The 13,482-nt window shown below is 42.1% G+C and overlaps 1 protein-coding gene and 1 long non-coding RNA gene across 2 annotated transcripts in view; one reads left to right on the top strand and one right to left on the bottom strand.

Annotated features, from left to right (window-relative positions):
* The window catches only part of LOC139441573 (uncharacterized), a 395,726-nt gene that overhangs the window by 169,012 nt on the left and 213,232 nt on the right, over nt 1–13,482 (bottom strand). The gene's annotated exons all lie outside the window — the stretch shown is intronic.
* LOC139441603 (uncharacterized) lies at nt 716–3,545 on the top strand. The gene is made up of 2 exons (XM_071222411.1): nt 716–1,610; nt 3,142–3,545. Exons 1-2 carry the CDS (start codon nt 716–718, stop codon nt 3,543–3,545), a joined length of 1,299 nt encoding a protein of 432 aa, XP_071078512.1.

Raw genomic sequence — 13,482 nt, 5'->3', positions numbered from 1 at the left:
AAGATTCCGGGGTAGAATAGGTCTTCAGCAACCCATGCTTGCCGTAAAAGGCGACTATGCTTGTCGTAAAAGGCGACCAACGGGATCAGGTGGTCAGGCTCGCTGACTTGGTTGATACATGTCATCGATCCCAATTGCGTGGATCGATGCTCATGATATTAATCACTGGATTGTCTGGTCCAGACTCGATTATTTACAGACCGCTGTCATATAGCTGGAATATTGCTGAGTGCGGCTTTAAACAACAAACCAACCAACCTCCTCCCTCTGTTGTACCGGCAATTCGACATTTAGTCTGTTGATTTGGATCCTGTACCGGAGGCATTTTTAAGCGTGTTCCTAGCTCGCGTACATTAGTGATTGCGAGTAACTCTTAAGGCGCAAACTCACTGGCTTCTGTATGCACGTGCATCAAGTGCTGTCCATTCATGATGTGAAAGGTCATGGTGATTACATGTTACGTTCAGATGCAGCGTCATGGTATTGAAACTGCAACAATAGCTACATTTAATGCATTTGTGTCCATGTTTTTGGTCGGTAGAATATATTCCAGGCAGTTTGACCATAATCAAACACAGTCATTGACAAACATGATTCCGGTCGTTATCGCCAAGTGGACGCTCCTATCACACGTGATCCTTGTAAGATAAACGAGCAGACAGCTGCCAATATTGATAAGTAGGCCGAGTATAGAATATAACAACGACACGGTATAATGTATGTGACGGTTGTATTTCTTTGTATTTTACTGGCAAGATCTCTCTCGGGGCTAACTGTGCCTTCCCCAAAGCCAGATGGTTCTTCTGATATGTCCAGCCTTTTGAATCATGTGGCGCTGCTGGAGCAGACTGTGTCCAGCCTCCTGGCAACAACCACGCAGGTTCAGACAGAACTACAGGTCACAAAGAAAGATCTACAGGCCACACAGTCACAGCTTCAAAGTACCATGAAGGACTTACAACATACCAGAACAGATCTTCAGTCGAGCAAGACACAACACCAGTCAGAAGTTGCTGAAATATCCTCCTTGAAAGATGAAGTATTAGCAATGAAGGCAGAGCTTCGTTTAACATCTAATGAACTCGTCATGGTTAAAACCCAACTGAAAGACATGGCACACGGTGACAGTGTGGCTGATCCTCAGCTGAATCTGACCCTGCTGGACTCCATCCTCCATGAGATGAAGCTGAACACGGCACAGATGCATGCGGTACAGAGAGATGTCAAGCAGCTGGACAAACATCTCACCTTAGTAAACTCTACTGTGGATAACATAATAACGGATAAAGATGATTTCTTTCATAATATGTCGTCCTGGATGCAAATAATATCACAGAAACAGTCGGCAGAAAGCACGGAACTCCAGTCTACAAAGTTGCTGGCACATACTGTATCTAAACACGTCCAGAAGCTCGAGCAAGATATAAAGTCAATGTTTTCTGACATTAGTGTTGTCAGACAGGACTTACAATCAGCATGGAAGGATCTTCACTCAGTTCAGAGTAATCTCAGTCTGACTTTCTCCAATGTTTTAACTTTACAAAGTAACATATCCATGGTTGGAAAGCAATCCCTGGACAACAAACTATCCCTGCTACAGGTTTCACAAGGTAGGTTCTTGTTTAGAATAAATGAAAAGATACATTTGCTATCAACTCTTGTGCATCCTGCACTTCCTCTGCTCGGGGAGTGTAGTTGTAATATTTCTTTGTTAAGTACCGACCTTCATAATCCAGATATCTGCATTAAAAGACATCTGTGACGTCATTCTATTGTTTGAACGCTCCATTATTTTTCAGGAATGGAGAGTTGCTTGTCAACTGTACATTATCTTGAAGCAGCATTTGAATTTTTCAAATGTTTTCAACTACAGAATATTTTGTCAAAGTGTAAAAGTAGGGATGAGTTTTAACTAGGGGAATATCCACGTAACTCTCCATTCCTTAAAAATAATGGGCCTCGGCCCCTGCGGGTTCTCTGCTCCATTATTTTTTAAGGAATGGAGAGTTACTCGGACATTCCCCTCTACGTAAACGTACATAGTATGCCATCTTGGATTCACTGTATGGTCGCGGCTATTGCGCAATGCCATGTTCTAATACTACACATCTACAAGATTTACATTGGTGATTATTGTTCCCTTGACTTCTTCCAAATGTTCTGTTTGTTGTTTAACGCCGAAATCGTATTTAACGTTGTGTAAATAATCGAGTGTGGACCAGACAATCCAGTGATTGACATCATGAACATCGATCAACGCAGTAGGCTTTTCTAAGGTCAAGGTCTGGCAGCACATGCTTTTGAAAGCTTGAGGAAATCACAGGGCTGCTTCTAGTTTTGCAAGTACTTTCAATCACCTCTTTATAAAACAAAGCGTAGGCCCACTCCAACAAGATACTGAAAAAATATATCTCCCTTAAATAGTATATGTGGTACCTTAATTCAACATCACTCTAATGTACATTACATTGAATAATATGGCAGTTAAGGTCATAGCATGGCATGCACCAAGTGACATCACTGTTGACTACTTTTTATACTTGTCGTCAGTGGAACCGTGAAGATTCTGGGGTAGAATAGGTCTTCAGCAACCCATGCTTGACGTAAAAGGTGACTGACGGGATCGGGTGATCAGGCTCGCTGACTTGGTTGATGCATGTCATCGATCCCAACTGCGTGGGTCGATGCTCATGATATTAATCACTGGAATGTATGGTCCAGACTCGATGATTTACAGACCTCTGTCATATAGCTGGAATATTGCTAAGTGCGGCGTTAAACAACAAACCAACCAACCAACTTGTCGTCAGTGTAAGCATTTCAAACGGTTGACTACCAATCGAGTTGAGCTACGGTGTTTTTGCACAATTTGCTTACTTTGCCTTTACCTGCTGTGATATTTCACTCCCTTCTTGCATCAAAGACCAGAAGTAGCGCAACAGAATAGAGCTTGACATCTGGGCCCCGTTCCACAAAACGTTTGTAGCGCTACGCTACGCCAGGGATACGACGTCTATGGTAGTATGGGAGTTACGAGCATCTTAGCGCTACGAATGCTTCGTAGAACGGGACCCATACAATACACAAACATATATTCCGAATGCTGCATATTTATCGTTTTTTGTTTCGTGTTACCTACAGCACCAAAGACCAGAAATGTGGCATTCAACGTTAACTACCCTCCAAGTTCAACATCAAACGGCACCCCTCTCCCATTCAGTACAATCCTTTACAACGCTGGCTCTGGCTACAACACCAGCACAGGGACGTTCGTGGCACCAGTCTCTGGAATCTACATCTTCTGGACACACCTTGCACTGACGCAGGCAAACACTAACATGTCCTTCGATATCATCAAGTCAGGAGGAGTGATTTTGGCAAACGGATACACGGAAACGGACTCGTATATTGATGAAACTGATGCTTCTGCCATCACTGTCACCCATCTAGACAAGGGGGAAGAGGCCTGGGTACAGATGACTTTTTCACGGATTATCTACCCAAGCTCATCCTATTTTGGTGGCGCTCTGCTGTCTGAGGACTGAGAAGAGTATTTAGCTCCATCATGCAACGCTAGGAACAATTTCAGTGATATTGTAACCAGCCATCTACAACGACACGTATGTGGGTCTGTCCTGTCCCGCAATCGCTTTAGTATATACAGCGTATGAATAATAGACACTGAATATTGACAATGATAATAAGAAAAGCGACAAAACCATTTCCATTACCATATGAAATGTCTGCTGAAAGCAGGGAAAATTCCGATTCCGATTATGTCATAGGAATTTGTTTGAACTAGAAATAAAAGAGACTAGTGAGACTCCTTCGTCTGTTTCATATCTAGATCTGTATAAAGATTCAGAATGATAAAACGTTTTCCACAAGACTGTATGGGAGGGATGACTTCAAGTTTCTAATTGTCAATTTATTTCGAGGAATATTCCTTGCAGCTCCAAACATTAGTGTCTTCATTTCACAGATTGTGAGGTACAACCGAGCATGCTTTTTACCAATATTTCATACAACATTTTTCTAAGAAGGTGTTTGATTCAAGACTTTTCAAAAAGTTTTATGGTAGCCATGTTGAGGACATTTCCAAATGAGTGACAAAAATGATATCAGATGCAATTCCCGATTTTGACTTGTTCCGTGTTTGTTTTTTTCTTGGTGAATATTTTACTTGTCTTTGCGTGTGTTTGTGACGGGTGAGCTTAATACACTTACCTCTTCGCTAACACCTGGAACTATCACCTTTTGATAGCGATTCATAGACACTTTCTCATGATACAGTCGGAAACTTACACTCATTCACGGGAGACACTCTATCTTCTACCGCGGTTCTACATGCGGGGAGGTTCTGTACAATACTGTTTACATTTCAACACATAATGCCCAAATATATAGCATTTGTTACTGTATACCTTCCCGGGGCTAGGGAGAAATAGATAAGTACAATTTCATCCCTTGCCGAACTAGGCTGGAATTCGGCGTCTCGATGGTAGAGCCACCAGTAGATATTACGAGTTATGTCCCTTCTATGTCCCTCGTATTGACCAATCAGATTCTACTGCTTATGTCGCTTGCAAAATGGCGTCGTCAAGTGAAAAGCATCTGAGCGATAATCAAGATCTTTATTGTAATAACATGGGTCTTACCCCACTAAGTGCACCAAATTACTTGGGCACCATGATTAACATGTAAACATCCATCTTTCGACGCCCAGTTGACGGTCCACATCCTCTGCAGATTCCGATATCGTTTTTTTGTTTTTTTAACCGGATGTCGATTTCGTTTCTCGATTTTGATTGGTTTATGCATAGACTCTTCAGCCAAGCCAAAACATAACTCCGTAATTCCAGCCTAGTTTGACAAGAGTGCAAAATGGACTTTTATAGTCAGTTAACTATATTGCCTCGAGAAGATGAATACTACATTGCCCTACGTTACCAATAAACACCAATTTCACAACATATGCGACATGTACGTTTTGTAAGCAGATTTATGCACTTGTTTTACATTTGAAACATTATCTTGGCTCCATACAAAGTACGAGTGGCCCAGTCGTCTAAGGCGCTGCGATTCGCTGAGTTGCGTCCCTTGGGCACGCCAGAAGATTGTGGGTTCGAATCCCGGTTCGCTCCGATTTTGCTTCTAGGTTTGTCAGCACCATACTCGTGCTCGTGGGTTTTACCGAAGTGGTAAACGTCTGAGACCTGCATCACTTCGGGCTTTCCTCCCACATTAAGCTGACACGCCGTGATATAACTGGAATACTGTTAAAAGCGGCGTTAAACACAACTCACTCACTCACTCACTCAGTCCACTGTGAATTGATTGGAATTTACACATGCAGTAAAGACACCAACATCAGGTCCAGCGGTAGTGTTGGGTTGGACTTGTGGTTGTGGTTGTGGTTGAGATGGCCCGGTATGGTAGCCCTGGCACAGAAGCGGGGACTTTCTCTCTGAACCTAGAGTTTTAATCTAGAGCAATTCAGCGCTGGTCCTTACAAATAACAACCATATATACATAATCTCACTCGTATAGGATCTGATACAGAATTTTACTTTGATATCAGTGTGATGTTTTTGTATACCGATACACATTTTAAATGAAGAAGGGGCATTGTTACGTTGTCGTATTTTCGCCCTTACGAAAATTGACAAGAAGTGTCACAATTAACCGATGCGACAACTGGACATAATCTTCTTGTGTATTTTATGAAAGAAAGACAACGCGAATATGTGTAAAAGGGTGTCGCGCTTTGGTTAATTTTCGATTAAATTTGCGCATGTGTAGCAACTGAACTAATCTGCGCATGCGCCCAAATGGTTCCATTTCTTTTAATAGTTTGCCACGGTTTAGCCAACAGTGAATGGGGACCCGGTAGGATGAGATGGCAACGTGGCTGTTAACCTTCTAGCACATCACAAGAATGACCGGGGTAATAATGCGCTTATTATTATTGTTATTATCGTTATAATATCAACCGAACTCCCTAAAATCGATGATTTCGCTGTGCAGAGTGGCGTCCCCTTGACGTGACAGGATCCTATGAGTGACTGTTTGAATTCCTGTTCGTCCTGAGTATGTTTCTTGTTCCGGTTTTCCTCACACATCAAGCTGACACGCCTCAACTGAAGCACTGTTCAGAGTCGTTACACACACTCACTCACGAATAATGTTTTTTAGCGATGTCTATATTTGAATCATATATACTTTTAGAAAATCGGAGTTAGTACATCAGACAACCCTTTAACTCACAGATTCAGCTCATTGACGGACGTATGTCTTCACATTTGTAATTGTTGATCTTAGACGTTCACCACTTTGTTGACGCCCAAGAGCACGGAGTTAGAGGTAACAAACCTAGAAACATAACCGGACGAACTGAGATTCAAAGCCACGACCATAGCTCTCTGGCAGGCCCACGGTACGCAACTCAGCGAATTACGGCGGCTTTAATCTACTGGTCGCTCTGTTATCTATCTTTACAAGGTATGTCACTCATTTTAATAATATTGTTACTTCGTTTTGTGTTTGTTTGTTGCTTAACGCCGTACTCAACAATATTCCAGCTATATGACGGCGGTCTATAAATAATCGAGTCTGGACCAGACAATCCAGTGATTGACATCATGAGCATCGATCCGCGCAATGACATGCATCAACCAAATGAGCGAGCCTGACCCTCCGATGCCGTTAGTCCCCTCTTACGACAAGCAAAGTCACTTATTTGTAAATTCGGGCAGAATGAAAACTTTACTTGCCCACTTTTTTTTTGGTCTGCGTTAGGTTTCTTTTGCATCATTTTCAAAATCAGAATATTCTTTGTGAAACGTGACTTACAAAGAGAACCTTTATCACTTGCTACGGCTCCATTTCTGTTCTTTCTTCAGCTTTGAATCTAGGAATTTTACCATTTCTGAACAATAGAAGGAACGATTGCTTTAACCATCGATACAGAATTAAATAATTCAATGCGTTTTATACACTACGATTATATATACGATCAAATGCCAGTACACAGAACTCTATATCAAGCATTCCTTTCTAAAGTTGAATAAGCCTCAAAGGCTTTGTGTATGTCCGCGTATATTGTAAGTGAGTGAGTTGGGTTTAACGCCGCTTTTAACACTATTCAAGTTATATCACGACATGTCAGCTTAATGTGGGAGGAAAGCCCGAAGTGATGCAGGTCTCAGACGTTTACCACTTCGGTGAAACCCACGAGCGCGGGTATGGTGCTGACAAACCTAGAAACATAATCGGCGCGAACCGGGATTCGAACCCACAATCACAGGATTCTGGCGTGCCCAAGAGATGCCGTGTGTACAGACACATGTTAACCCTCGTGGGCGTAGATTCACCTGAATTCGCTGAGGAATGCAAGAGTCGCATAAGGCCTGTAGTCAATGAACGGACTTGGACACCTGGCGTCCTCTGCTATCTCACGAGGCCAAAGAAGACGAAACCAGCAGGTGACTTATATATGTTGAACTTACTACTCCGGACAAGACCCGTGAAAATCCCGGTAGAATAGGTCTTCTGCAACCCATGACTATGCCTGTCGTAAGAGGCGACTAACGGTTTCGGGTTAAGGGCTCGCTGACTTGGTTGAAGCATATCATGGTATCCCAATTGCGTGGATCGATGCTCATGATGTCGGTCACTGGTTTATCTGGTCCAGACTCAATTATTTACAGACCGCCGCCATATAGCTGGAATATTGCTGAGTGCGGCGTAAAACAACAAACCAACCAAACCAAGGCGATGATTCAGCAGGTATTTTGATACTTCGATTGGCAAATATTTGAGTGTGACGTTAAACAACAAACATAAACGGTTTACATGTAGACGAGCCATCACTTAAACTCCGATGTATGAAATTACAGTAAACTACGGGTATAACAAACTAAAAGGTTCCACCAATAATAATTCGTTATAACAGAAGCATTTATACAGCATGTATACAGGCAGTGGACGCGACCCATATCAGTTCGTTATATCCGACAGTTCCTTTTAATGGCGTTCGCTGTGAACGAGTGCGGCGTTGAACAACAAACAAACAAACTCTGGACGACTTCAATGCTTTATTGAGGCAAACTGAAACATCTCATGATGGAGTACCCGGATAGCTTGAAGTACTTGAACCGTCCATGGCCAATGATTCTTAATGCAAGCCACATAATTATCTCACTGTTGTCAGTGTGTCCTGCCACTCTTTCACTTTTAATGCTGAGCGTATCCTGCCCCACCGTTGGCACCCGTCACAAACACATGCAAAGGCAAGTCAATGTCTGAGTGCGTGTGTGTGTGTGTGCGTGTGTGTGTGTCTATGTCAGTTACATCCTACATGATATGTATCCGTGAAGATCCGGGTTATGATAGATCTGCAGCAACCCACGCTTGCTGTAAATGGCGACAAGGATTGTCGTCAGAGGGTCAGGCTCGTTGACATGGCATCTTCCTGAGGCAAGGAAGTTTACTGACTGTAAAGGTCCAGTTTCCACCATTGCTGAACTAGGCTTGAATTTCTGGGCTCCATCGTTATGTCCCTCCTATAGACCAATCGGATTCCACCTCTCATATCACTGCATTTGCTTCAAACAAAAAGACAATCAAGATCGATATTGTAATAATACGGGTCTAACTTCGCGAAGCGCATCAACTCACGTGAGCACCTTGATCAAAAACATGAATTTGGAAAATATTGAAGCTAAGATGGCGGTGCACATGCCTTGCACATTCTGCAATCGACCGAAATCTGCACGGCAGCTTATGAACCGGATGTCGATTTCGTTACGCGATTTTGATTGGACCAGACTCGTTAGTCTCTCTCACACAAAGCCGAGCAATGTATTTCCTTCAACAAGGGTATGGTACTGTCAATCCTAGAGTGAGTGAGTATGGTTTTACGCCGCTTTCAGTAATATCACGGTCGGTGACACCGGAAATGGGCTTCAAACACAATGTACCCATGCGGGGACTCGAACCCGGACCTTCGGCGTAACGAGTGAACACTTTAACCACTAGTCCGACAAACCGAGAAACATCATCAGTGCCAATATGGGATTCGAAACCGCGATCGCCGGATTCTTTCCCGACTAAGAGACATCACGCCGTCGGTTAAAAAGAGGGTGGTTATAATAGTTATAATCAAGTGTTCATTCTCGGACTTTGTTGATGCATGTCATCATGTCAAGCAATTGCGCGGATCGATGCTCATTGTGTCAATCACCAATGTCTGGTCCCGACTTGACTATTTACAGAACGCCGTCATATAGCTGGAATATTTCCGAGTGGGGCGTTAAACAACAAACAAACAAGCGTGAACTGTGTGAGGAATGCAACCTGGGTCTTTGGCTAGGACAAACCATGTCTTTAACCTTTGGGTAAACCCCAATGAATCAATTCACAGCTTTGGTGCATATGGTTGTGAACTAAAATTTCATATGATTGTGTTTAACTAAAATTTATTATAAAAAAACTGGCTCCCACAGGAGAAATCGCTTGGATTAGATCAAGCGATATCTACACTGTAGATATCGCTGGAATGAAATTACATCACAATGCTTTGCAGACCATTGTGACTTCATTGGTTACCATGACGTCACAATCAAATGACATTACTAATGGCTCTGCTACTGGAGCTTTTATCAACTCGTGTTGATATATTTCATATCAAAAGACACTCGGGTGAGATTCTCTATATAACGGCCTAGGAATAATCTATACTATATAAACCAGTGATTAATATTATGAGTAACGTACCACGCCGTCGTGGTACAATGACACGCAATCAAGTCAACATGTCCGTCCAACCGACCCTTTCTATGTTTCTCTTAGGACCAACATATGCCAAACCATAGCGCACCCTACGACCCAGAAGTGGATAGAGGGCGGTCTTCACTTCATCACTGGAACCACCATTCTACAGTCGGGCCCAGAAGGCAAATCTGGAGAGCTGTCTGTCTGAAGAAAACCATTTCGGGTTTGTACGAGTTTGTTAATTTCCTGAAGAAAGAACAGAGTGAGTGAGTTAAACAAGACAAAGCAATGGAGAATGAGGCTTTCGGCATGCGGCCCCCACAGAATAGAGGGAATCGCAACAGAAAAGCTAGATTTATAAACCTACTGGCTGTTTGTGTAACTCGATATGGAGTTTTTGAGATTGTGGTAACACCTCGCAGGAGGGCTTATAATCATTGTAAACCCTTGATAGAAACAAAAACTACGAACAGCCTACGAGACGCACGTGCATATTTCGTGCCATTGCGAGACGCACGTGCTGAAGTCACCGGTTTCATTGAACCGAGTTCACGACTGCAGGCGATATTTCATCTCCGATACAGGTTATAAATTTGAGAGTTTTTATTACAGTTATTTAATTAAAAACGTTGTCTATGCGATGAGTCGGTTTATAAGTTGAACAAACCATATCTCCTCGGGATTACCAGCGATTGTAAACCCTGACATGAGGTGACATACCGAGGGGGCCGTAGAAATGGTTTCTCCTATACTTCACTACCAGTCATGCACATGTATGCTAATACATATACCTTATCACATCAGAACTGAGCTTCCCTTAGATAATGATCCCGCAACTGACCGCAGGTGGGTCACTCAGACCAAAGGCGAGGAAGTACCACCAACTGATCCGTTCGAACAACTTGATATGGACGTCAACCCATCACACCCTGTACATGGGAGTGACCATTCCACACGATCTAGACCCCCAGTCGAGCCTCCATGAGTGGCTCCCTAAATTTGATTCAGTGGAATTGCAGAGAATTCAGAAAAAGATAGATACAATTGTATGGTACAAGATTTTAAACCAACAGCACTATGTCTCCAAGAGAACATACCGATAAATTTGATTTAAGGCAGTACTACCGTCATCATTCATTTTCTCCACCAGGGGATAAAGGTTATGGGGGATATTCTATATTTTGTGAGGCTGTGTGTTATTTACTGCCCTGTTCCTCTTCATACAAATCTTCAAGCTACTGCCGTTCGTTTAACTTTGCAAATAGTATTTGCTCTGTGCTCATTGCACATTTCTCCGTCCACTACACTTCGACAATCTGAACTTCAAAATCTAAAAGACCAGCTCCTTAAACCATGCCTAACCATGTCTGATCTGAATGGGCAATACCCTCCATGGTGAAGTGTGAACACCAGCAATTAAGGGAAGGTACTTGAGGAAATCATTACTGACAATAATTTATGTATTTACAATGATGATTCAACCACCTGCCACTGGAACGTATACAGCACTAGATTTATCTCTCACAGATTCAAACCTATTTAACGAATTTGACTGAAATATATTGAAGATCCGATTCACTTATTGTCAGGTAAACTCAATGAAATAGCTGATCAAGCACTTCCTACGTCCTCTGCAAATCCACATATTCACAAACAACGATTTTCTAACGAATGCAGACGGGCAAGGAAATTAGGGCTGGGACGAGTCCAGTCTTACTACCCGGGTACCCACACCCCTATTACCCGACCCTACTCGGGAACCCGCTGATGGTGTCAAGAGATAGGTACACAATGTCCGATTGGGAATAGTTTGACAGTAGCCCTAGCAAAATGTATTTAGATACACGTATAAAACGGTGTGGTCATGCATACACTGAAGTTGACTGAAGTTTTAGCTTTGTTCAAACATATATCAGTCAGAAGGAACGTGTTCATAGTCATGAAGAAAGGCGAACATTAGAGACTTAAAATTGTTGTGTAACCATATATTGATACTGTGAATTTTTGTCATGAAACAATATATCACGTGACTAACCACGGGTTTCGGGTAGTCCTGTGGGTACCCGGGTCTTACTCAGTACCTACCCGACCCGAGTACCCCGTCCCAGCCCTAAAGGAAATGTAGGAGGAATGTCTTGGAGGAAGTATGTCTCCACAATAAGTTCCCGCAGTCCTATGTCCAAAGTATGGAACATGAGACAAAACAACAAAGGCAAAGATCAAAGTCTTCTGTTCACCATCTTGAGGAAGGCGATCAATTATGAACTGATACATCAGACATTACCAATAAAATTGGTAAAACGTTGGCAAAACATTTGTCCACGTCTAATTATGTCCCCTTATTTATAAAATATAAGTAACAACAGGAGAAGGGAAATATATATGTTAATTCTGATAATGGGGAAGAATATGACGAAGTATTTTCATTACATGAGCTACATAATGCCCTTGGGCAATGTCATGCTACAGTGGCGGGTGCTGATGATATTCACAATCAGCTATCTTTCATCCAATATGGACTTTAGGCAAAGTTCCTGCTTCGTGGCATGATGCATGTGTACTTCCAATACCAAAACCTGTTCGAGATCATACCGATCCGTCTAATTACCGCCTCATATCTTTAACTAGTTGCGTCTGTAAAACCATGAAACATATGGTGAATAATAGATTAGTTTGGTATTTGGAAATCAATAATCTAATTACAAATATCCAATGTGGTTTCCGCAAAAATCGAAGTACTGTCAGAATCCTTTGTTAAAAATGCTAGCACTTATTCCAAACTGAACCGAAACAGTTTCCGCCCCAGGAAATATTGATCTAGATATTATTGCACCATACCAATCAATGTCCACGCCTCCTTGGCAATTAGTCAAACCAAAAATCCACTGCAAACCAGTTAATCTTGCAGCAAAGCATGTCCAATTAAGATCTAAATACAATTCTCACTGCTCCATCTTCACTGATGGATCTAAGGGTGGGGAAAAAGTTGCCAGTGCCACCATCCTTGGATCAAAAACAATTTCTTCCAGACTATCGGAAAACAGCTTAATATTTACTGCTGAAGCCAAGGCCATTCAAACAGCCTTTAACATATATTCAGTAACAAACTGCATGTGAACACTTCATTCTTCATACAGGCACTTGAGAGTGTAAACTCGAATAATCTGTTAGTTCTTGATATTTTGGAGTTTTACAATACTCTTGCCACTGGCCAATACAACATCGTCCTTTGTTGGTTACAAATCGAACCCGGGTCTTCGGCGTGACGAGCGAACGCTTTACCCACTAGGCTACCCGACCGCCCCTATAGTGTTTTTAAACAATGCATAAATAAATATATTCTGAGTTTGATGTAGAAAAAGATTGGACACCCAAGTAGGTACACATAAACTTCATGAACTTGGGTTTCCAGTCCAAACATGACAAAATTGGCAAGCTCACCAGAAAATTAGAGGAACAAGTGTTCATCACCAAGAAATTGAACGTCACATCGGCAATATTTCAGCCATATAGTGACCAGCAGTTATACATTAATAATACATATATTTAGACTAAATAAAAGCCAGTCATCGACAGGCAGTTCAATAACTAGAACATCACAGATTCGATTAAAACTAGTTGAGAACATTTACAACATTACGTATTAACAACACAATATATAAATGGGTAATGTATCGCCAGTAACTAAAGGAAGATGACAATACAAGT

The sequence above is a fragment of the Haliotis cracherodii genome, unplaced genomic scaffold (assembly GCF_022045235.1).
Source record: "Haliotis cracherodii isolate W230 unplaced genomic scaffold, xgHalCrac1.p SCAF_41, whole genome shotgun sequence".
NCBI classification, from domain to species: Eukaryota; Metazoa; Mollusca; class Gastropoda; order Lepetellida; family Haliotidae; genus Haliotis; species Haliotis cracherodii.
The sequence above is the reverse complement of the archived record's forward strand: the minus strand, read 5'-3'. Positions and strand labels throughout refer to the sequence as shown.